Here is a 23,363-nt window from a genome sequence, read left to right on the forward strand (position 1 = left end):
CTGTGCAAGGCGACAGGGCTGCCAAGTGCCGTGCCTGGGGGTCCCCAGTGCAGGGGACAGTGTCGTGCCAGGTGACAGATGTGTCAAGTGCTGCACGCAAGTGTCCGCAGTGCAGGGGACACTGCCGCGCCCGGGGGTTCCCAGTGCGGGGACCGCGCTGCGCTGCCTGACGGGGCTCCCCGGTGCAAACACCGGCGCAGGTACCGTCCCCGCGGCCCGTCAGGCGGCCCCGGTGCTGGGGTCCCCGCCGAGCCCGGGCTCCCCAGCGGCGGCGCGGGGCCGGGGCCGCCGGCGGAAAGTGTGTCACTGGGGCACGAGGCTGTCCCCGGGAATCACATGGGGGAGGCGGCGGCGCCGCGTGCGGCCCAGTGCGCAGCCGCGGCCGGTGCGGGGGGCGGCGGGGCGGGCGGCGGGCGCACAACACCCGCACCGGGCGGCGGCGCGGCACGGCTCGGCGCGGCTCCGCTCCGGGAGGCTCACGGGGCCGGGACAGGATGGCGGCCCCCGAGGCCGGCAGCACAGGTCAGTGCCCCGCCGGAGCCCCCCAACCCCCGGGACCACCGTGCGGGCACCGGCACCGGCAGCGGTTCCCAGCACCGGAGCGGATCGTGGGGCAGCGCCCCGGGACCGCGGAGAGGGGCTGCGCGCTGAGACGCGAGTTGGAGGGGTCCGGACACCGGGACCGAGGGGTCCCGCACGCCCGACCGGGCAGGATGCGCACCGGGACCGCGTCCCGGAACGGGGCTCCGTCCTACCGGGACCGGGGGGTCCTGCAGAGCGGGGTAAGGCTCGGACAGCGGGGCCGGGGTGTCCCCGGGAGGAGGGTAGGGAGGGCTGCGCGCCGGTACCGGGCGTCTTGCACACCGGGGCGACACGAACACCAGCACCGGGGTGCTCCGGTGATCGGGGCAGAAGGAACGGAAACCGGACTGGGGCGTCCCGAACGCCGGAGCGTGCTGGACGCGGGGTCAGGAAGGCTGAGAACAGGGATCTGTGTTCCGGGGTGTCCCGGGCAGCGGGACCGCAGGGCAGCGCGGCGGGACCCGGGTGTCTCGGAGACCGGGACCGAGGATTCCCGAACGGCGGAGAGTGCCGGACGCAGGGGTAGGAAGGGTGAGAGCAGGGATTGTTGTCTCCTGGGCAGCGGAACCGGAGGGGAGTGAAGTGGGTCCGGGACAGCGTCACCGGGGTGTCTCAGGAACCGGGACCGCAGGGCAGCGCGCAGGAGTCCGTGTGTACCGGGCGGCGGGACCGGTCAGGGTGACCGGAGGGGACCGCGGCGGGACGGGGCTGTCTCTATCCGCGGCCACGGGGAGCGGGCAGCCCGTGGACGGCCGAGGCGGTGCCGCGCGTGTCGGGGCTCCCTGCGCACCGGGAGGGACGGAGGGGGGACCGGAGGGGGGACCGGAGGCGGTGCCCCCCTCCTTCCCCGTGTCCCCCCCGCACGTGTCCCCCTCCCCGCCGCTGCCACGTGCGGAGTTTGTTTTCCCCTCAGCCCCGCCCCGCCCCCTCCCATTGGTCGGCGCATGACATCATCGATGACGTCACGCGCGGAACTGGGGACGCCGCCGCTCATTGGGGGGGGCGGCGCTGTCTCCGGGGCAACCAGAGGGGGCGGGGCGGAGTTTGGCCAATGAAGGACAGGTGGGCGTGGCAAAGCGTGAAGGGGCGGGGTCTCGGGGGGCCACGTGCGGCGGGAGCACGTGGGGCGGCGGCGTGAGGCCGCCTGAGCTTGGGGGGGGCTGCGGGGCGGCGGTTTGGGGGGGTTCCCTCTGGTTTGGGCTCACCAGAGTTTCCCTGTCTCTGGGACAAGCCTTTCTGGGGAATCCCCGCACCTCAAACCCTAAAATGGCTGTCCCGAGGCTTTGGGGTGCGGGGATCCCCCAGTTATTTTGGTGTCTTAGCAGCGCGGGGGGGTCCCCAGGATCAGCTGCCCTGGAGGTGGGACCCACTGTCCCCAATTCAGTGACCCCCTTTGGAGGTGGATCAGTGAGGGGGGGGATGGTGACAAGCTGGCTCTGGCGCGTGGCATCTGTGCCAGCGGCACCGTGTGCGGCGGGAGACACATGGCCCTGGTGATCCCGTGTGTCCCCGACATCAGCATCCACGTGTCGCAGCCCGGAGTCGTGTCCCGGTGCTGCTGTCCCTGCCCCGTGAGTGGGGTGACAACGATTGTGACTTCAGCCAGGGGCCACGCGTGTGTCGTGTCCCCCCCCACCCCCCATGCTGCTCCCCACTTTTGGGGGTCTTCACACAACTCCTCAGTCCTGCAGTGGGGATTTACCCCCCACCCCCCAGTTGCGGGCGGGGGGCTGCGCTAGGAGCATCCCGCTGCCATGGGGTGGGCTGCACTGGGGGCACCCCAGTGCCGTGGGGGGCTCCGTCCCGGGTGGTTGCGCCGTGGGGCTGTCCCGGGAGCTGTGGGGCGGGAGCCCGGCTGTGCTGCAGGCACAGAGCCAGGATTGGCGGCACTAACTCCTGTGACCTCCTGATTTCACCTCTCCAGAGGGTTCCCAGCCCACATTCCTCCTGCCGGCAATTCCGGGGTGCCCTGCCCGTGTCCCCAGCCGGCACGTACCCGGATAAACCCGGCTGTCCCCGTCCCACGTGGGGCCGTCGCCCGTGGCGGCCGGTGGGTGCGGCGCCTGACTCAGGGTGGGCGGCACACGTGCGGCGCAGCGGGATATCCACGGATCCGGGATGAATCCAGGGTGCTTCCCTGGAGAGCCCACGCCGCGTGGGGCTGCGATTCTCCTCTGGGGGGCTTCCCCCACCCCACCGCCCCCCCCCCCGGTGGGGGAGGCTGAGCCTGGTGTAGCTCAGTACATAAGTGGCCCATCGGGATGCCCATGGATCTGGGATGCTTCCCTATGGATCCCACCCCAGCTGGGGCTGCGATCCCCCTCCCAGGGGTTTCCCCCTCCTCAGCTGGGAGAGGCTGAGCCTGGCACAGCTCAGTGCGTGCGTGGCTCCGCGGGATGCCCGCGGATCCCGATTGCCGATGGATTCGGGGTGCTTCCCTGGGCATCCCACCCACCTCCGGAGGTTCCCACCTCCACGAATCGGGGGAGGCTGAGCCCGGCACAGCTCGGTGCATGAGTGGCTCCTTCTCTCTGCAGGTGGGGTGATCAGCTACGTGGGCTCCAGCGGCGCTTCTCCCACCCGCACCAGCCCCGTGTCCCTCTGCAGCGACAGCTCCAACAGCAGCTCCCAGTCGGGCTCGCAGCCCTTCCCCACGTACTTCCCACCCTCGCCCACCGGCTCCCTCCAGGATTCCCGCGCCTATGGCGGAGCCACGCTGGCCCCCCATGAAGACGGCTCCCCTTCCTCCTCATCATCATCCTCCTCCACCTCCTCTTCCTCATACAACTCCTCGGTGAATTTCCCCGGGGTGCAGCCGGTCCCCGCGGACGAGCGGCGCCGCAGCTCGCCAAGCAAAGGCGGCAGCACCGTCACGAGTGAGTGGGGCTCGCGGGTGGGTGGGTGGGGGTCTCCCCTCCCAGCGGCACGCACCCCTGGACCCCTCTGACCCCCGTCTCCCCGCAGAGCTCAACGGGATGGTGCTGCTCTGCAAGGTCTGCGGGGACGTCGCCTCCGGCTTCCACTACGGCGTCCACGCCTGCGAGGGCTGCAAGGTACCGGGATGGGGCCGGGGATGTGGCACGGAGCCCCTGTGACACTGCGGGGACCCCCAGTGACTCCCCCCGCTCGCCCCGCAGGGCTTTTTCCGCCGCAGCATCCAGCAGAACATCCAGTACAAGAAGTGCCTCAAGAACGAGAACTGCTCCATCGTCCGCATCAACCGCAACCGCTGCCAGCAATGCCGCTTCAAGAAGTGCCTGCTGGTCGGCATGTCCCGTGATGGTGAGCTCGGAGGGACCCTCGTGACATCCCGAGCCGGGGATTCCCTCTGGGGGTGGCATTCTCCGTGCCCAGGCGGTTGGTCCCTTCCCGGGATGTATCCAGGGCTGTACCTCCCCTCTGGAACCGCTCCCCCCTGTCTGTGCTGGGTGCTGTGCCTGTCCCACGGGATGTGTCCCCCCTTCCTGGCACCCCCGCATATGCGGGGCTGCGTGTCCCCCTCCAAGATTCCTCTCCACGGCTGCTCCGTGCCCAGAGCTGCATATCCCCTCCCGGGATGGGTCCCTCATGGCCAGCGCTGTGTTTCCCCTCCCACACAGGGTCCCCCCAACATCGAGGCTGTATGTCCCTTCCTCGGATGCATCCTCCTCATGCTTAGGTCCCTACATCCCTTCCCGGGATGAGTCCCCTTGTGTTCAGTGCTCTATGTCCCCTCCAGGACCGGGTCTTCCCATTTTTAAGGCTGCGTGTCCCCTCCCGGGATGGGCTGCGTGTCCCCTCCCGGGATGGGCTGCGTGTCCCCTCCCGGGATGGGCTGCGTGTCCCCTCCCGGGATGGGCTGCGTGTCCCCTCCCGGGATGGGCTGTGTGTCCCCTCCCGGGATGGGCTGTGTGTCCCCTCCCGGGATGGGCTGCGTGTCCCCTCCCGGGATGGGCTGCGTGTCCCCTCCCGGGATGGGCTGTGTGTCCCCTCCCGGGATGGGCTGTGTGTCCCCTCCCGGGATGGGCTCTGTGTCCCCTCCCGGGATGGGCTCTGTGTCCCCTCCCGGGATGGGCTGCGTGTCCCTCCAAGCCCGGGGGAGGGATGCAGCCCTGCTCCCCGCAGTTCTGGAGGTCTGGGGTGGGGGGGGTCACCGCCTGCCGCCGATGTCCCCCTAACACCCGTGTCCCCCCTCAGCCGTGCGCTTCGGGCGCATCCCCAAGCGGGAGAAGCAGCGGATGCTGGCAGAGATGCAGAGCGCCATGGGCGGCATGGCCACCGCCCCACCGCCCATACCGGGGCCCGGCGAAGGTCCCGCCGCGGGCGGGGGCCACGCACCGCCCCCCGGCCCCCCACCTCTCGCCCCCCCGGCCTGCTTCTCCCAGTTCCCCCAGCAGCTGACACCGCCCCGCTCTCCCAGCCCCGGCGGGGCCACCGAGGACGTGATCGCGCAGGTGGCCAAAGCGCACAAGGAGATCTTCATCTACGCGCACGACAAGCTGGGACCCCCTCCCGCCTGCGACAGCGGCATTCTGCGCTGGGACGCGCCCCCCGCCTGGACCCCCGGCCCCCCCGAGCCCCGGCTGTGCCCCACCGCCTACCCCGAGCCCCCGGCCCCGCGGGGGTGCCCCTGGCCCCGCGGCCCCAAGGACGTGCTGCCGGTGAGCGCCCGGGGGCTCCCGCTGCCCCCCGGCTCTTGTAGCCGCTAATCGCATTAATCCCCTGTCGGTGCCCCCTCCCTCCTGCGGCGGCAGGGCCGGGGGTGCCCCGCAGAGCCCAGGGGAGACCCCCCTGACCCGTGGTCGCCCGCAGGCGTGCCCCATGAACAGCCACGTCCCCGGCCGCAGCGGGCGCTCCGTGCAGGAGATCTGGGAGGATTTCTCCCTCAGCTTCACCCCCGCCGTCCGCGAGGTCGTTGAGTTCGCCAAGCACATTCCCGGCTTCCAGGCGCTCTCCCAGCATGACCAGGTCACCCTGCTCAAGGCTGGCACCTTTGAGGTGAGTCCCGGAATGGTGAGGGCTCGATGGTGCCCCACACACTGACAGAGTGCCCCATGGCATCGCACGGTGCCCCATGGACTGGCAGGGAGCTCCAGAGCATGGCAACAGTGGACCAAAACACAGCAGGAGCCCTGTGGCATTGCAGTGCCCCACTTTTGAGAGGCACTGCCTGGTGCCTCACAGCACTGCAGTGCCCCACATTTGGGATGTGTGGCACAGAGCACGCTGTCCCTGTCGTGGCACAGTGCCCCGTGGACTGGCACGGAGCCCTGCAGCACTGCAGTGCTTCACAAACAGGAGTTGTGGCATGCAGCACAGTGCTCCTGGCATTATAGTGCTCCATGGCACTGCAGTGCCACACTTTCGGGAGCTGTGGCATGGAGCACGATGCCCCAGGTACCCCACAACTGGGGACCACGGATTAACACGAAGCCCCATGGACTAACAAGAAGCCCCGTGCCCCATGGCATTGTAATGCCCCACATTTGGGAGCTGGAGCATGAAACACAGTACCCATGGCATAGTACCCCACATTTGGTAGTCACAATATGGATCACGGAGCCCATGGCATGGCACAATGCCCCAGTACCCCACATTTGGTAGTCACAATATGGATCACGGAGCCCATGGCATGGCACAGTGCCCCGGTACCCCAAATTTGGTGGTCACAATATGGATCACGGAGCCCATGGCATGGCACAATGCCCCGGTACCCCACATTTGGTGGTCACAATATGGATCACGGAGCCCATGGCACGGCACAGTGCCCTGGCACCCCACATTTGGTGGTCACAATATGGATCACAGAGCCCATGGCACGGCACAATGCCCCTGGCATTGTCTGGTGCCCCATGGCATGGCAGTGCCCCACATTTGGGAGCTGTGGCATGGAGACCGATGGCACCCCTGGCATGAAGCGTGGTGCCTGTGGCTCTGCCTGGTGCCCGGTCCCACGTCCTGCCCCCTGCCCACAGGTGCTGATGGTTCGCTTCGCGTCGCTGTTCGACGTGAAGGAGCAGACGGTGACGTTCATGAGCCGCACGCGGTACGGGCTGGAGGAGCTGTGGGCCATGGGCATGGGGGACCTGCTCGGGGCCATGTTCGACTTCAGCGAGAAGCTCAGCGCCCTTGAGCTCAGCGATGAGGAGCTGGGGCTCTTCACCGCCGTCGTCCTCGTCTCGGCAGGTGGGCATGGGAGGATTTGGGGAGTTTTGGGGGGAGATTGAGGAGTTTGGGGCTGGGATCAGAGGAGTTTGGAAAAGAATCAAGGGGATTTGGGCTGGGATCAGGGGTTAGTGGGGTGTTTGGGGCATTCAGGGATGGGATTGGGGTGACTGGGGTACATTGAGGTAATACCAGGGGAGTATCGGGGGGTTCAGTGCTGGGATCGGGGTGACACTGGAGTGGGATTAGGGGGTTTTGGGGGTTGAACTGGGGTGTCTCCTCCCCTCTGACCCCCTTTCCTGCACAGACCGCTCGGGCATGGAGGACACGGCATCGGTGGAGCAGCTGCAGGAGACGCTGCTGCGGGCCCTGCGCGCCCTCGTGCTGAAGACGCGCCCGGCCGAGACCTCGCGCTTCACCAAACTGCTGCTGAAGCTGCCGGACCTGCGCACCCTCAACAACCTCCACTCCGAGAAGCTGCTCTCCTTCCGCATCGACGCCCAGTAGTGCCCCCCGAGCCCCCCGCGCTCCCCTGTACATACACCACAGCGGGGGGACACACAGACATCCCCCTCCCCCGGGGCACCACCGACCCCGTGGCGCCCGTCGGACTTGCAGGGATTCACCCCAAGGTGGGCACCAGGATGCTGGGACCCCCCCCACCCCACCCCAAATCGGGCACCGCCCCCACGGCACCGCTGGCAGCGCCGGGGGGTCCCCTCGCCCCGACACCCCCATTCTGGCGCCGGGGGTGGGACGCAGAGGCCGGATCCAGCCGTGCTGGGGGGGTGGGTCTAGAATGGGGGTCGGGGGGGGGGTCGAGGGGTGGGGGGGTTTGGTTGGTTGGTTTTTTTTTTCATCATATATTTATTACATAAATATATAGTAAAATAGACCAGCAACAATTACCATAAAAATATCTTTCTTTAAAATCCTGACCAAAACACAAAAGGGTTTAAAATCGCACGTCACAGACTGTGATTGTCACGGGGGCTCCACGGCCCCCCCGGCCCGCACCCCTACATTCAGCAACGCCGGCTGCGACCCCCCCTCCCCCCCTCAGCACCCTGCATAGTGGGGGACCTCGCGTGGGGCGCCAGGCCGAGCCGGGCCGGGCTGGGCTGTGCTGGGCCGGGCGCTGGCCGGGCTCGATGCCCGCGGGCAGGGGCAGCTCCGGGAGCCATGAGGTATGTGCTTGGGGGGGACGGGGGGCGCGGGGACAGGGGGGGACACGGGGAGGGGTGGCCCGGGGGAGGTGGCGCAGGGGTGGGGGGCACCGGTGTGGCCCCCCGGGACCGACGCTGGATGCTGGACGTGCGATGGCGACGCGAGACGGAGACGCGGGGACGGCCCGGGGGGGCGTGGGGGGAAGTGGAGGGTGGGGGGCGTGCGGGGGGCAGCGGGTGGGGGGGCTGTGATGAGCCCCCCACCCCGGGACAAGCTGCCCCAGGGCCCCGTGTGGCCGCTCGGGGCGGGGGTCACGGGGGCTGATTAAGACACGTCCCGCGACGGCGCTGCCGTGTCGCGACGGGAGCGCGCGGTGACACACGGAGCGTGTGCGGGAACACGCGGGGACACGGCACCGCACCGTCATTGCACCAACAGGAGTTGCCATGGCACTGACACGGCACCAACACGCGTGGCCGAGGCGCCGTCACTGCGCCAACGTGCCTTGCTGTGGCACCGACATGGCACGGCCACTGCGCTGGCACGATACCAACACGCGTGGCCACGGCGCCAACACGCGTGGCCGTGGCAGCAACATGGCACGGCCACGGCACCAGCGGGCGTGGGGGGCATCACCCGGGTGCCGCGGCCCCACCCGTGGCCCGAAGGCACGTGTTGGGACCGCTGCTGCCAGGGGTGGGGGGCAAGCCCCCAAATCTGTGCCCCCCCAGGGCGGGTGTTAGTGTTCGGCTCCTATAGCACCGCCCGCAGCCGGTGCTGCCGGGACCCCCAAAGCGGGGACCCCCAAAGCGGGGACCCCTGAGCCAGGCCCCCCCGAGCCAGGCCCCTGGGTGGGGGTTTAAGACATTTTGCACCAAGGTCAAATCCGGCGCTGGTACTTGTGACTGGGGGCAGGCACCCCCACCCGGGGCACCCCAGGGTGCCACAGCCCCGCTGTGCCCCCCAACCAGCTGCAAGGGGTCTGGCGGGGTCCCCCGACACAACCCCCATGGCTGGGGGGAGTCTGGGGTGTGGGGGGAGCCCAGCCCGGCCCGCTGTGCCTGTGGGGGGGACGTGTCTGGTGTTGGGATTTTCTGCTTTTAAACGACCCGTAAAAAGATTTTTTTTTAATTACAAAAATTATATATTTTATATATATTTATATATATATATATATATATATATATATTAGCTTAGGTGGGCCTGGCCTGCCTTGCCGGCCCCCCCCCGGCCCGCACCCCCCCTCGGCCTCCGCCTGAGGTAAGAAAAAATTCACAAACCTAAATTTGGGGGGGGGGTAAAAAGGTGATAAAACCATTCCCGGGTGCCCCCTTGCAGCTGTGCCCCCACCCCCCACCTCAAGCCCCCTGTGGGATTCCCCCTGCCAGCCCCCTGTCCCCCCAGGAGCATTGGGGGGGCGGTTGGGGGGTGCAGCCCCCCCAAAGTGCTGCTGCCGGGGGGCTGGGGCAGTAGTGCAGTTGGGGGTCCCGGGGGGGGCACCCACCGCCCCCCCGCCGGCGCCTCCGGGGCCTTTGCAACTCCTGACGGACACGACAAAACCCACGAGGACAAGGGGAAAAACAACAAAAAAAGGACAACGGAAAAGTTGGGGGGGTTTGGGGGGGGAGTGGCCCCCCCCAGTGTCCTGCAGCGCCCACCATCTGCGGCGCTTGGCACAAAATTGTCTCATCTCAGCCCAAAAAAGACAAAAGAACCCCCAAAACCCCATTCTGGCCCCAAATGTGGGGATAAAGGGGGGACACAGGGGGGTCACCCCAGCCGGGGCAGACCCAGTGGGCTGGGGGGGGCCCCACCAGCCCTGCACCCCGACGGGCTGGGGTCCCCCTCCCCACCTCTGTGCCCCCCCTGTGCCCCCGCCCTGCTGTGGGGGGGGGTCCTGGCCCTCACCCCACTATGGGGGATGGGGGTCCCAGCCCCTGCCCTGCTATGGAGGGGAGTCCTGGCCCCCACCCCAGCCCCCCAAATTGCTGCCCGGCCAAAAGTGCATATGGCCACGGCCCCCCAGCCGGGGCAGCCTCTCCCTGTGCAGCCCAGAGCCCCCTCCTCTCCTCCCTGCTCTTCCTCCTCCTCCTCCTCCTCCTCCTCCTTCCAAAGTGCAGTTAGTTTAATATTTTAGCCTCTCAGGGAGGGAAATAAATGCTTAAAAAATAATAATCTACGAAGAGAAGGACAATAAAGGGAACGCTCGACCGTCGGGGCCCTTCCCTGTGCAAACAAACAAAATTCGTCAAGTCCTGGGGCCGGGGGGGTGGGGGGGCTGTTGGGGGGGCACAGCAGGACCCCCACCCTGGGCACAGCATCCCCTTGTCCTTACAGGGGGACGAGAAAGATTTGGGGGGGCCAGAGTGGGGTTGGGGGGGCACAGGGTGGGGGGCTGTCGGCCCTACACCTCCTGGTCCTCGAAGACCTCGAGGAAGAGGGGGGGGAAGAGCTCGGTGGGACACTCCACCTTCATGTGCAGGAAGCGGCTGGCGTGGCAGGCGCCGATCATCCGCAGATCCGTCACCTTCATCAGCAGCTTGGGCCAGAAGTGGGGAATGTTGTGTTTGCGGTAGTTGATGTAGTGCTCAAAGGCCAGCAGATACGTCTCCTGGCACTTCTCGATCTTCTCCACGCAGATCAGCCCCGTCCGGTCTGCGGGAACCAGGGAATGGTCAGGGGATTGTGGAATCCCCCGTTTGTGTGGGAAGGGACCTTAAAGCTCATCCAGTCCCACCCCTGTCATGGGCAGGGCCACCTTCCACTGTCCCAGAGTGCTCCAAGCCCCATCCAGCCTGGCCTTGGACACGTCCCTGTGCCAGGGCCTCACCACCCTCACAGAGAGCAATTTTTTCCCAATACCCCATCACAATCTCCCTTTTTTAGTTTGAACCCCTCGTCGTCCTGGCATTCTCTGCCCGTGGAAGAGGCCCTCTCCCAGTCCAGCATCTGCAGGATTCTCCCTCCCACAGGGCTTGAGTGTCCCACGCACCCCCTGGCTGTTGGGGTGCCCACCCCACAGACCCACGTCAGCCTGGCAGGGGTCCCCAGGGGACCAAGAGGCTCAGCCTGTGCCCCTGGGTACAGGGACTGGGGTGCCCACCTCATGCTCCTGGGACCCCTCCCAGAGCTGCCTGAAGCTCTGGGAATTGGGATTGCACACCCCAAATCCACCCAAAGTCCAGGGCGACATGATTTCCCACCCAACACGCCCTGAAGATGTTGGGGGGCTCTGGCATCAGAGTGCCCATCCAATACCCCCCTGGATAGTGAGGACTCTGGGCATCGGGGTGGGTGCCCACCTGATGCTGGGGGCTCTGGCATTGGGGTGCCCACCCAACACACCCCCAGGACAGTGAGGACTTTGGGCATTGGGGCGTCCACCCAATGCCCCTCCAAATGCTGGGGGCTGTGGGCAAGGGGGTGCCAACACAACGATCCCCATGCACAGCCTCTGGGCATGGGGGTGCCCACCCAATTCCCCCTGAAGCTGCTGGGGATCTCTGCCATCAGGGTGCCCACCTAACACCTCCCCAGGGCACCGAGAACTCTGAGCATTGGGATGCCACCCTCTGATTCCCCGGGCACTGGGGTGCCCACCCCATTCCACCCATCACCGTTACCTGAGGACATGAGCAGCACAGCCTGGAGCAGGGCCACCTCGGTGTCATCCAGGTTGAAGGCAGAGAGGGACTTGCCCAGGTCGAAGATGGCATCGGAGACGACGCCGAGGCCGCCGTTCTTGAGCTGCTCCCGTTTCACGGCCATCTCCCCGCTCAGCGTCAGCGTCTCGCTCTCGGGGTCGTAGCGCACGGCCGCCCGCAGCGACATGATCTCCATGCAGCACCCCTTCAGCAGGATGATCTGGTCCTCGCAAGGCAGCTTTGGGGGCAGTTTTGGGGGGGGTTGGTGTGATTCAGACCCTGGGCAGACCACCCCAGACCTCCCGAAGTCCCCAGCCCGCCGTTACCTCTGAAAACATGGGCAGTTTTTTGGCAAAGTCGACCACGCGGGTGATGGCCGGGGTGATGATTTTTGTAAACTCACTGAACGCCTCCAGGTCGACTTTGTCCCCGTCGGGCATGGAGGCCATAGGGGACTGGCCGATGTCCTCGGGCTGTGGGGGACACGCTGATGTCACCATGTGTCCCCTGGGATCACCATGGTGGCACTGGGGAGCGCGGTGTGACCGTGTCACCCCTGGAACCCCCACAGCAGACGGGGCGTTGTGGGGTGTGGTGTGACTGTGTCCCCCATGGTGAACAGTGGGGTTTGGGGGTGCAGTTGTGACTGTGTCACCCTCTGGGACCCCCATGCTGGGCAGTGCTGTTGGAAGTGTGGTGTGACCATGTCCCACCCTGGTGGCACTGGGGAGTGTGATGTGACCATGTCCCACCCTGGTGGCCCCCACAGTGGTGTTGGGGGGTGCAGAGTGACTGTTTTCCCTCCATGACCCCCACAGTGGGCAGTGGTGTTGGGGGGTGCAGTGTGACCGTGTCCCCCCTTTAGGACCCCCATGGTGGGCAGTGGTGTTGGGGGTGCAGTGTGACCCCGTTCCCCCTCCCTGGGACCCCCGTGAGGCAGTGATGTGACCCTGTCCCCCCTGGGCCCCCATGTCACCGGGAACAGTGGTGGTGCAGCAGCCAGGAGAGGGAGCTGCATGACAGGGACAGTGACAGGGCCAGTGGCAGGGCCGGGGCCAGGGCCACCCGCGGGCACAGCTGTCCCCTTCGGTCACTGCTCACCCCTGAACCCTTTGGGGGTGACCAGCTCAAGGACACTGAGCAATGTCCCAACCCCCCTCGGCTGCCCAAGGACACCGGTGACATCCCAAAGGCGGCACTGCCACCACGTGTGAACACACAGCAGACCCCAGCTGGGGCTGGGGGCAGGGCTGGGGCCAAAGCGGTGACAAAAGTCCCTCCGCTGCATCCCCTCACCAGGAATTTCCGCTTCTGCTTCCAGTGGCTGCCCTGGGCATTGGTGCTGCGGTGGGCCTCTGTCACCACATGGATCAGCTCCCACTCCTCGGCGCTGGGGTTGGGGCGGTGCTGCAGGGATTTGATCATCTCCTCCTTCCGCCGCCGCTCCCGGTTCTCCTCGATCAGCTTTCGCTTGGCTACCCGCTTGGAGTCATCCAGCACCACTGCCGGGACCCCCAGCATCAGCCCTGCATCCCCCAGCTGCAGCACAGCACCCCACAGTGACCCCCAGCCTCCCCCTGTGGCTGCTCCAGGCACCCCACCTCGCCTCATAGCACCAGGACCCCAACCCACCTCCCAAAACCCCCCACTAACATCTGGGATCCCCCCAGTCAGCTAGGACCCCCCCATTCATGCATCCCAGCACCCGAGAGCCCAGCCTGGTCCTGCAGCTGTTCTGGGTACCCCAATGTGCCCCAGGGTGCTGGGACCCCAACCTGCCCCACCAACCGAGCCCCCCAACTCACGGTCCATGGCCATGCCCACGGAGATGCACTTCTTGAAGCGGCAGAGCTGGCACTGGTTGCGGGTGATCTTGTCGATGACGCAGCACCCATCGTATTTGCAGGAGTAGGTGGGGTGCAAGTTCTTCTGGATGGTCCGACGGAAAAATCCCTGGGGAGGGTGCAGGGGGTGCCACAGTGAGCCCTGCTGAGCCCCCCCTGACCCCCCAAGCCCCCCTGCCCCCACTCACCTTGCAGCCCTCGCAGGTGATGCAGCGGTAGTGGTAGCCGGTGGCCTTGTCCCCGCACACCACACACTGTTCATCTTTGTCCAGGTAACTAGGGATGTACCCTGCGGGGACCCCCGAGTCAGGGACCCCCAGGGTGCCCCGGGGCAGGGCCCCCCACAGCAGGGACTGGTGGGGTGCTCCGTGACAGGGATTCCCATGACAGACACGCCCAGAGCACCCCATGACAGAAATTCCAATGCCAGGGACGCCCAGGGCACCCCAAGTCAGGGACCCCTGGAGCACCCTGTACCAGTCACCCTCCCACAGACCCCACATCAGAGACCCCCTCAGAAATCCTGAATCAGAGACCCTCTTGCAGACCCCACATCACAGACCATGGGCACACACAGCATCAGGGATTCCCCACACCCTCCGTGCCAGGGATGCCCAGTACATCATCCCTTCTCTGTGCCTCAGTTTCCCCTCTGTCTACACCCGCCGCTGTCTGCCCCGGCACAGGAAGGGTTAAGGCTGGGGGTGTGTGGGGGGTGCCCGAGCCCCCCGCACCAATAAAGCCCCCATTATCTCATTATCCAGCAGCGGGGGGGTCCCCATCCCCCTGGCACACAAAGACACACTGTCCCCACTGTTGTCCGGGGTCCCCCTGCCTGGCAGCCCGGGGACCAGCCCCCCACCAGAGCCCCCCCACCACCCACTGCTCAGGGAAACTGAGGCACGGATCATCCATGACACACGGGGTGGTCCCCAGCACCCTGAACCCCTCGTGTTCCCCACCCCAGGAGCCCACCTCGTGTTTTGGGTGGGGGGCAGGATGTGCAAATCCCGGAGAGGTGGGAGAGATGAGGAGGGGGCTGATGTCTGGGTGCCCCTTGTAGAGAGCACCCATAATTCGGGGGGTGTCCTCAGCACCCCAGAACCGCTGATCCCACCAAGGCAGGCGTGGGGACCCCTCGAGCCCACTCTAAGGTGCTGGAAGTGGGGGTCCCCGGGTGTTCCCGCCCCAGGGCGCGGGGCGGGTGCAGGGGAGGGGAGGGGCGGGAGCCGGTCCCGGTTCCCCCCGGGCTCCCCCCGCCGCTCCCGCCGGCGCCGGCCGCTCCCCGCCGGGGAATGGGGCAGGGCGGGGGGCAGGGCCCGCGGGGCCCCCCTTATCGCCCACCCCAGGGCGCTGCCGCCCCGACAGCACCGCCCCGAGCCACGGGGCACCGACCGGGACGTGGGGGACGGGGACCCCGCGGGACCCCGCCGGGATGTGGGGTGCGGGGGGGACACGCGAGTGGGGTATGGGTGGGGACACGTGGGGATCTCGGGGTGCCCACCAGGGACGTGGGGTGTATGTGGGACCCTGGAATGACATGGGAGTTCCCGGGGTGCCCACGGGGGACGAGGGGTGTCCGTGGGACTCCGGGGAACCTGCAGACGTGGGGTGTCCGTGCGGCACTGCGGTGCACACACAGGAATTTTGGGGTGCCCATGGGGGACGAGGGGTGTCCGTGGACTTTGGGGGAGCCAGGTGACACATGAGGTGCCCGGGGGTGCCCAGCAGGGCCGGGGGGTGCCCGGGGGGGTTCAGCGGGAGCCGCGGCTCCCCGTACCTGACATGCTGCTCTTCACCAAACATTGGCTGCTCTTTCTTTTGCGCTTCCCATCCAGCCACCTGCGGGAGCGGGGTGGGCACAGGCTGCGACGGTGCCCACACATTCCCGCTGCCCACCCCCCCCCCAAATTTCCAACAGCACCCCAAAATCCGCCTCGGACCCCCTTCTCTGCTGGGCAGCCCCCGCCCGGGGGTCCCAACGCGGCGATGTCACAGGTGGGGTCCGGCCTTGGGGTGCGGCATGGGGGGGTGGGAGAGGACCCTGGGGACCCCCCCCCACCCAGATCATCCCTCCCGGGACCCCCCCCGGGACACGGCACCGCCCTGGGGGGGTGGGAGCGGGCTGGGGTGGGGGGGAAGGAGGGGAAGGGAAAGGGTGGCGGGTGGGGGAGGGGAAGGGAAAGGGTGGGGGGGTGGGGGAGGGGCGGGGGAAGGGTGGGGGAGGGGCGGGTGGGGGAGGGGCTCATTCACAGTCAAAGACAAAATGTCCTTTTGGCTGAGCGGGGAAGTGACGTCATCGGGGGCTCAGCCAATGGCGGGCGGCGGGGGTCCGCGCGCGCCCGTCCCCACGGGGGGGGGGCCCGTGGACCCCCGAACCCCCCACGGGGGGGGGCTTCACCCCAGGGTGACCCCGGACCGCCACCCCCCTCGGGAGGCTCGGAACACCCCAGGGAGGGGGAGCGAGGGGGGGTCCCGCGGGGAGGGGGCGGCTGGGAGGGGCACGAGTGGGGGGCACAGCATGGGGGGCACGAGTGGGGATGTAGGGACACCTGGGCATGGACACTCCTGATGATATGGGGGTGCAGGGGGACACCCAGGACATGGGCACGTGTGGGGATACCCCGAAGGTGAGGGTGCACAGGGATGATTTGGGATATGTGGGGTGCACCCAGGACATGGGGACACCCAGGTTCGGAACATGAATGGGGACACATGGGGGCGATGGGGACGCGGTGGGCACGGGGACACAAGGGACACTCAGGACGCAGGGACACACGGGGCACGGACAGACACAGAACCAGCAGGGACACACGGACACGTACATGAGCACGAGTGGGGACACACGAGGACACAAGGGACACAGTAGGCACGGGGACACAAGGGACAGAGTGGGCACAGGGGTGCAGCAGCAGGTATGGGGACACTTGGGGACACACATGACATTGAGACAGAGGGCACAGCCAGGTGCAGGCGTGTGCAGGGATGTGCCAAGCGCAGTGCCACATTGTCCCCTGCATGTCCCCGTGCTGGGCTGGGGTCTCACCGGGTGTCCTCTGGCTCCGACAGCGGGTCCAGGGTGCTGGGCTTCTGTTCCATTCACCGCAATTCCATCAAGGAGCGCTCAGCACCGACCGAGGGGGCTCTGGCGCCTCGCGGGGGCCACGGCGGGGCGGCCACGGCGGGGCGGCCACGGCGGGGGGCTACGCCGCGCACCCCATGGTGCCCCTCAGTGCTCAGCACCGCGCAGCATCCCGGGCAGGACCCTGCGGGACAGCGGCCTCAGCCCCGGGAGCAGCCCTGGGGGACACAGAGGGGACCCCCAGGGAGGGCTGTGAAGCTGTGGGGTCCCCCCCAGGAGCTGTGGGTACCGGGGAGGGGCTGGGTTTGAGTGTGCAAGGACGTGTGGAGCGTGCAAGGGCAGCCAGGGCTGGGCAAGGGCATGAGGGACGTGCGAGAACACCAGGAGGGAGCGACGTGCAGGGTGTGTGCGACAGCAGCGGGGCTGGGCCAGAGGGCAGAGCGGGGTGAGAGTGTGCACGAGTGTGCACGGAGGGCTGAAACGCACAGGTGTGCAAGGCTGTGAGAGAATTCAGGGAGTGGAAGAGTGTGCAGGGATGTAGGAGAATGTGCACAGGTGTGCAAGTGTGTGTACAGGTGTGCCACGCCATGGGAAGAGCGTGCGCAGGTGTGCAGGGCGTGGGTGAGTGTGCAAGAACATGTCCAGGTGTGTGAGAGCGTGCACAGGTGTGCAGGGCACGGGTGAGTGTGCAAGAACATGTCCAGGTGTGTGAGAGCGTGCACAGGTGTGCGAGGCTGTGGCAGCACAGAAGGCCTGGGAGGGAGTGTGTGCAGGCTTGTGCAAGGCTCTGTGAGTGTGCACAGGTGTGCAAACCTGTCTGAGAACACACAAAGCACAAGCACACCCAGGGGAGCTCCCGCCACCTTTGGGGCAGGGCTGGGAGGGCCCCCAAAAGGGGGGAGAGCATCGGGGAGGGGGCGCAGAGGGCAGCCCCTCCCCACCCAGGGAAGCCCCTCGGATGCTGTTCTGGGGTGCCAGGCTGAGCCCTGACCTGTTCATCGCACAGTTGGACACCCCCAAATCTGGGGCTGGGGGTGACTCTTGGTGAGGTGGGCAACCTATGGGGTGGGGGGTGATTTATGGGGTAGGTGGTGACTTACGGGATGGGGGCGCCGGGGGTCCGGGCGATCCCTCCTCCGCGAGCTCTGCTGTGGCAAAGACACCATGTGGGGGGGTCAGGGCACGGGCAGCACCGGAGGGCACCCCCCGACCCCCCCAAGGGAAGGATGGCGGCAGCACAAGCGGCTCTTCGTGCCCACCCCGTTCCACATCCCACGGACACGCAGCGGCACGGTACGATGATGGGGGGCCCTGCTCACACCCCCCCGTGACCCGTGGGTGAGCCTGGCGGTGCGGAGGGGTGTGAGGGGCGCGGGGGGCCCTCAGCCCGGGCCCGGGGGCGCGGGGGGGCCGCGGCGGGCGCGGTGCCCAGCCCCGGGCTCCTCCGCTCCGCTCCGCTCCGCTCCGCGCGGGGACAGCAGAAAGTAGGTCACGTTTGTCTTGGCCGCCACAGAAATTCCTCCGGCGGATTTAAAACGCGAGCGGACGGGGCTGGGGGCCCCCACGACACCCCCACAATACGGGGCGCCCCGGTTGAGGACACCCTGAGCAGCGAAGGATGGGGGGAGGGCGAGGGATGCTGCACCCATGGGTGCACAGAGCACCCTGTGCCGCACGAGGGGTTCGCTTCAGGGGTCGCCCGGAACGCCTGAAGAGGGGGCGTCGCCTGCACCGGTCTCTTCAGGGAAACTGAGGCACCGCACCGCATCCACCAGCCCGGGGTTCACTCCCCACCTCGGGGGGCTCACGGGGCCTGGGCGCCCCTTGCCGCAGCCTCAGGCCGGGCTCGGGGCCGGCCGTACCTATAGAGCCGGGGGCTGCAGCAAATGTTTGTTCCATATGGGAACGGCGCGCGGAGAACTTCCAAGTATAGGCACTGGCAGAGATCCAGAGCTGCGCGGCCCCCGCCGGGCACCGGCCCCCCCGCCGCCCCCCGCCCCTCTCCCCCGGGACCCCGGCAGAGCCCCGACACGCTCGGTGCATGTGCGGGGCTCGGGGTGCATCGGTGGAACCGCTGCGGGGTGGAACATGGTTTGTCCCCAAAGCCAGCGTGCTGTGGGTGCGTGTGGTCACCCTGCCTCAGTGTCCCCACGGAGGTGGCCTGGTGGGTGCAGAGCCAAAGGAGAGAGGCGTAGGGCTAAAGCCGGGGGGCAGCGGCGTTAGGTCGGGGGTCGTCACCCCAGCGAGACCCCAGCAGCCCCCTGCCACCCTCGGCATCACCGGCACCCTGCGATCAGCCGGCGGAGCCGCTCCAGGAACCGTCACTCGAGGAATCCCGGGCGCGCTGGGGCGGCCCAGACACACAGACACGGGAGGCGGCTCTTCTCGTCCTCCTCCTCCTCTTCCTCCTCCTCCTCCTCCAGCGGGACACGTGTGATGAGAGCAGTCAGGTCTCAGCCCACCCCGCGCCGCCGGCACCCAAACCTGCGCGTCCCACCTGCAGCAGCAGGTGCTGGGTGGGTGCTGGGTGGGTGCGGGGTGGGTGCGGGGTGGCAGCCGGCGGGAGCCCCCCCGGCGCCCCCCCAAACCAGCCCCACGCCCAGGGGAGCGTTTCTGCTGAGTCGGGTGGTTGCAGGCGGCTGAAAACAACCCGGGGGCAAAGTCCGGGGCTGGGCTGTCGGCGGGAGCTACCTCGCCCCAGCGGGGGCACTCAGCACCCTGCTCCCCACAGACCCCCGGAATGGGGTCCCCGGACAATGGGATGTCTCTCCACAAAGGCACGGACCGCCTCCGTGCAGGCAGACGTGGGTGCTGGGTACCGGGGCCGCCCCACGGGGCCAGTGCCGTGTCCCTGCCCCCCAGCACAGATGGGCTCCGGGGGTCCCAGCACCCCCCCAGCCCAGCTGCCAGCCGGGTCAGGGAGGTGAGGGCCTAAGCGCTTTAGCCACGGTGCCAATTAGTGTGATTAGCACGGGCTGGGGGCAGGGCAGACCCGCGGCCGCCGGCCAGGGAGGGATACCCGGCCATGCGGGCACCGGGGCAGTGTCACCACAGGCATTGCAGCATCATGGGGGGCACCAGGGCAGCGTCTCGGTGGGCACCGGGGCAGTGTCACACGGGGCACTGGGGCAGCGTCATGGCAGGTACCAGGGTGGTACAGATCTGCCGCTGCCTGACAAACCCTGGCTGCACCGGCTGGCACGGCCGTGCACGTGGGAGTGTGGCCAGGCACGGGGCACCTGCCGTGCCACGGCTGGCAGCACCGGCACGCGCCGATGCCCGTGTGTGAGGCTGTGCCAAGCGCCACACGCGTGTCTGCGTCCGGTGCTGTGCGCTCACCACACACCTGTGCCAGCGCCCGGCACGCCATGCCAAGGCCACACAGGGCCCGGTGCCGTGGGCACGCGTGGCAGTGGGGACAGCGTGCTGTGCTGTGCCGTGAGGCTGCAGGAATCCCAGGCATGCACAGCAGCTGGGCAGCCCCAGCAAGGGGGATGCCACGGGCCTGACATCAGGGCAGCCCACCCAGTGCCACCAGAGCCCTGCATGGTACCCCCTCCCCACACATGTGGGGTCTGGGCTGTGCTGTGGGGCAGGATGGCTGAGCCTGGGTTTGTGCTCTCCCTGTGGCTCATGGCTCATTGAAGCCACCACTCGCAGGACAGCTGGTGGCTGCAGGGCTGGTGACCTGTCCCGACACTGACTGGGCACCCAACATTGTGGCCTTGAGCCTCTGACAAATCCTGTGTCCAACGGGTCCTGCATCGCCACAGTGGGGACCTGCACCATGACCCTCCCCCGGCCCCGCAGCCCCCACAAACCCCACAGGATTCCCAAGAACACCACATCCAACCAAGGCCACAGCGGCCCCTCCTTCCTGCTGTGTGTGAGCATTCAGCTGTGCCTCCTTTCCCCATCCCACTTCAGCTTCCCTTCCCACCGGAGCTGCCTGGCAGAGAAAGAGCCACACTCCCATATCCCCAGCACCGTGTCCCCTGTGCCAGCACACAGGATGCGGCTCATCCCGATGTCACTGCTTGTCCAGGCCACGAAGGTCACCCAACAGGGACCCCTGAGCACCCGGTGTGTGCTGAGTGTGCCCAGGCTCAGCTCTTTGGGGTGGCTGCGGGCCCCGAGCCCCGCAGGGTGCCCCTGGCCCCAGGAGGTGTGCCGGGACGCCGGCAGCTATTCTCAGCCCTTGGCACGGCATGGGACGTTTCTAAATCGGGGGCTCTGGTTCACGTGCACGGGAACGGGGGGGAGCTCCTGGGTCCCCTCCCCGGGGGGCCCTGCTTGAAGGGGGGCGGCCACCACGAGGTGCCCGGTGTGGGCACCCACGAGGGGACACAGGGACAAGCACCGGGACACGGAACCGAGATTGCCCGTGGGAACCCATCCCCCCGTGAGAAGGGGACACGAGGGACAGTCCTCGCAGTGTTCCTGCAGTCACCCGACCCTGTCCGAGGGTCTGCAGCGCAGGGGACATCCCGAACGGCACCGCCCCGGGGGGCGCGACCCCGCTGCGCCCCCCGCCCGCACCCAGCCTGAGCGGGGCCCTGGGAGCGCAGCCCGCGCCCGCCTTCGCCTGCACCGCGGCCCCCCCTTCTCCTCCTCCTCCTCCTCCTCTTCCCCCCCAGTCCGGAGGGGGACCCGGGCGTCCGGCCCCGCCCCCACGCACCGGCGGCTGCGCGGGGTCCGGCGGGGCCGGGGGTCCGCGGGATGGGATGGGACCCCCGGGGCGGCCCCGCCGCTGCTCCGGGCTCCGCTGCCCCGGCAATGCACCCGCGGGGCGACGAGCGGAGCCGGAGGGGGGGTTCAGCTTCCTGCAGCCACCGCCCGGCAGGAGGGGTCCGGGGGTGCGCCCGCAGCCCCCCCAGCCCCGCAGGGTGCGGGACACCGGGCGTGTACGGCCCGCGCTCGCCCCGCCGGGAAACCGTCCGCGGAGCGACCACGCCGCGGCCCCGCGAAGGTCACGGCGGCGGGAGGGTAAGGGGTGCCGGGGAGAACCCCCACGCGAGGATCCCGCTCCGCCGGCCCGCGGGGCCCGCACCACTGCGGGGGGCACACGCAGCCGCACGGCACCGCCGTGGGGAGGGGGGGACGCGCCGCGTCCCCACCCTGCGCCAAGACCCCCGGGCAGGGGAGCCCCCCCAAACCGGTTCCACCGGGGTTTGCCCGCGCCCCACGGCGGCCCCGGTCCCACTAGCGCTCCAGCGGAGCCGCGGGGGTCTCCGGTGCCGTCGAGGGTCAGGCGGGGTGAGGCGCAGCCCGACCTCCCGGTGCGGCTCCGGTGTCGGTGCCGGTGGCAGCCCCCGGCGGGGGGGGGTCACGGCTGAAGGTCGCGGTCCCGGGGTGACCTTGGCCGTGGCGGCCGCCCGCCCCTGCCTCAGTTTCCCCGCATCGCACAGTGGGGACGCGCCAGAGTCCGGTTGGGACCGCATCCCTAACCCCGGCGGCGACACCGGACCGGGGGCAGGATCCGCCCCCCCGGGGTTGGGGTGGGGGACATCCCGCGGGACCGCGGGGCGCCGTGCAGAGGGGAGCCCCCGCCACGCCCCGCGCCCCGCTCAGGGCGAAGCCTGTGGTGCGGGGCTAGAGCTCCCCCTCCGCCCCGCCGCACCGGGGACGCCCCCCCGCTGCCCCCGCCCTAACCGGGAGCGGCCGAACCGCCCCCCCCCCCGCCCCCCCCCGCTCTCTGCTCTCGGCGCAAAAAAAAAAAAAAATTAAAAAATAATTTTAAATTTTAAAAATTAAAAAATCGCAGCATTCCTGCAGCCCTGCGGAGTGGGTGCGGGGGAGCGGACACAGGGGCCCCTCAAGCCCTGACGGACACCCCACGGCGCCGTCACGGCCCGGCCGTCCACGGTTCCCCCCCCCCCGCCGCGACAGGGCCACGGCCTGCCCACGGCCCGGCCCCGCGACCTGCCCACGGCGCGGCCCCGCGCCCATCACCGCAGAGCCACGCCGCGGCCCGGACCCCGCCACGCCGCCACGCCACGGCCACGGGGGGGCCGCGGGGCCGGGGGGCCACAGCCGGGGGGGGCTGCCCCCGTGGCGTGGCGTGGCGGGCGGGGGGCAGCGCCGTGCCCCGCATGCAGCAGCGGCGGGTACGGTGGGGGTGGGGGGCGCGGTGCCCCCCCCCGCCCCCCACGGGGGAACGCGGCCCCCCCGCCCCACGCCAAACGCCCGGATTTTCCAAGAAAAAAAATCTCTCCCCGTGTTTTTTCCTCGCGGTTCGCGGCCCCCGAGCTCTCCGCGGGTCCGGAGCCTCCCCACCCGATCGCCGCCCACCCCCCCATTCCACGCACCGAACGGAGCCCGTGCTCAACCGGGGGGGCCCGGGGGGGGCGGCGGTAAACAACCGGGGGGCGGCGGGGCCGCTCGGGCCGGCGGGGCCGCTCGGGCCGTACCTGAGGTCGAGGGCGGCGGGCGCGGAGCGGCGGTGCAGGGCGCGGAGCGGGGCTCGGAGCGGCGGTGCGGGGCGCGGAGCGGAGCGGGGCGCAGCGGCGGCGGCGGCGGCGGCGGCGGACGAACGGCGCTGGCTCCTCCCTCCCCCGGCCCCGCCGCCCGCCCGCTCCGCTCCGCCGCGGCCGCAGCCCCCTCCGCCGGCCGCAGCCGCTCCCTGCACCCGCCGCGCCCGGCCCCGCGTGGGGACCCACGGGGGAGCGGCGGGGTCCGGGCGGACCGTGGGAGGGGGACACCGGGGTGGGTAGCGCGGGACACGGGGATCACGGCGTGGGGATGGTGGCCTGACGGTGCCCACGGGGATGTGGCGACAGCGACAACGAGGACGGGGGGTGGTGAGCACAGGGTGGGGGGATAGGGGAAGTGGCCACAGGGGTTGGGGACGGCACCCACGGGGAGGTGGGGACAGTGCCCACAGGAGTTTGGGGCCCCGCG

At 68.7% G+C, this 23,363-nt stretch overlaps 2 protein-coding genes across 4 annotated transcripts; one reads left to right on the plus strand and one right to left on the minus strand.

Annotated features, from left to right (window-relative positions):
• Window positions 1-380: 380 nt before the first annotated feature.
• Window positions 381-7,557, plus strand: NR1D1 (nuclear receptor subfamily 1 group D member 1). Its single transcript, XM_030256004.4, has 8 exons — window positions 381-522; window positions 3,120-3,458; window positions 3,547-3,635; window positions 3,720-3,864; window positions 4,759-5,222; window positions 5,374-5,559; window positions 6,537-6,747; window positions 7,034-7,557. Exons 1-8 carry the CDS (start codon window positions 495-497, stop codon window positions 7,231-7,233), a joined length of 1,662 nt encoding a protein of 553 aa, XP_030111864.1. The 5' UTR covers window positions 381-494; the 3' UTR covers window positions 7,234-7,557.
• Window positions 7,558-7,631: 74 nt separating this feature from the next.
• On the minus strand, window positions 7,632-23,031 carry THRA (thyroid hormone receptor alpha). Of its 3 annotated transcripts, none has more exons than XM_041721544.2 (10): window positions 22,874-23,031; window positions 17,564-17,611; window positions 16,428-16,647; window positions 15,162-15,223; window positions 13,570-13,670; window positions 13,343-13,490; window positions 12,834-13,039; window positions 11,864-12,010; window positions 11,517-11,775; window positions 7,632-10,548 (listed from the first exon to the last, which is right to left on the minus strand). In XM_041721544.2, the coding sequence occupies exons 3-10, from the start codon at window positions 16,478-16,480 to the stop codon at window positions 10,298-10,300; spliced, it is 1,227 nt and encodes a 408-aa protein (XP_041577478.1). In that variant the 5' UTR covers window positions 16,481-16,647; window positions 17,564-17,611; window positions 22,874-23,031; the 3' UTR covers window positions 7,632-10,297. The 3 variants fall into 3 exon arrangements, with proteins under 3 accessions (XP_041577478.1, XP_030111869.1, XP_072775183.1); XM_030256009.4 differs by having other exon boundaries at window positions 17,564-17,608; window positions 22,874-23,024; XM_072919082.1 differs by lacking the exon at window positions 17,564-17,611 and having other exon boundaries at window positions 22,874-23,012.
• Between the last annotated feature and the right edge of the window lie 332 nt (window positions 23,032-23,363).

Source organism: Taeniopygia guttata, chromosome 27, assembly GCF_048771995.1.
Source record: "Taeniopygia guttata chromosome 27, bTaeGut7.mat, whole genome shotgun sequence".
Taxonomy (NCBI): Eukaryota; Metazoa; Chordata; class Aves; order Passeriformes; family Estrildidae; genus Taeniopygia; species Taeniopygia guttata.

Bases quoted from the DNA above. Each gene is read 5' to 3' on its own strand.
- NR1D1 (XM_030256004.4), top strand. From the start codon at position 495: ATGGCGGCCCCCGAGGCCGGCAGCACAG. The intron at 523-3,119 runs GTCAGTGCCCCG...TTCTCTCTGCAG, and splicing joins CCCCGAGGCCGGCAGCACAG to GTGGGGTGATCAGCTACGTG. The intron at 3,865-4,758 runs GTGAGCTCGGAG...GTCCCCCCTCAG, and splicing joins GGTCGGCATGTCCCGTGATG to CCGTGCGCTTCGGGCGCATC.
- THRA (XM_041721544.2), bottom strand. From the start codon at position 16,480: ATGGAACAGAAGCCCAGCACCCTGGACCCGCTGTCGGAGCCAGAGGAC. The intron at 13,671-15,161 runs GTACGGGGAGCC...GGGTCCCCGCAG, and splicing joins GGTGAAGAGCAGCATGTCAG to GGTACATCCCTAGTTACCTG. The intron at 13,491-13,569 runs GTGAGTGGGGGC...CACCCTCCCCAG, and splicing joins TCACCTGCGAGGGCTGCAAG to GGATTTTTCCGTCGGACCAT.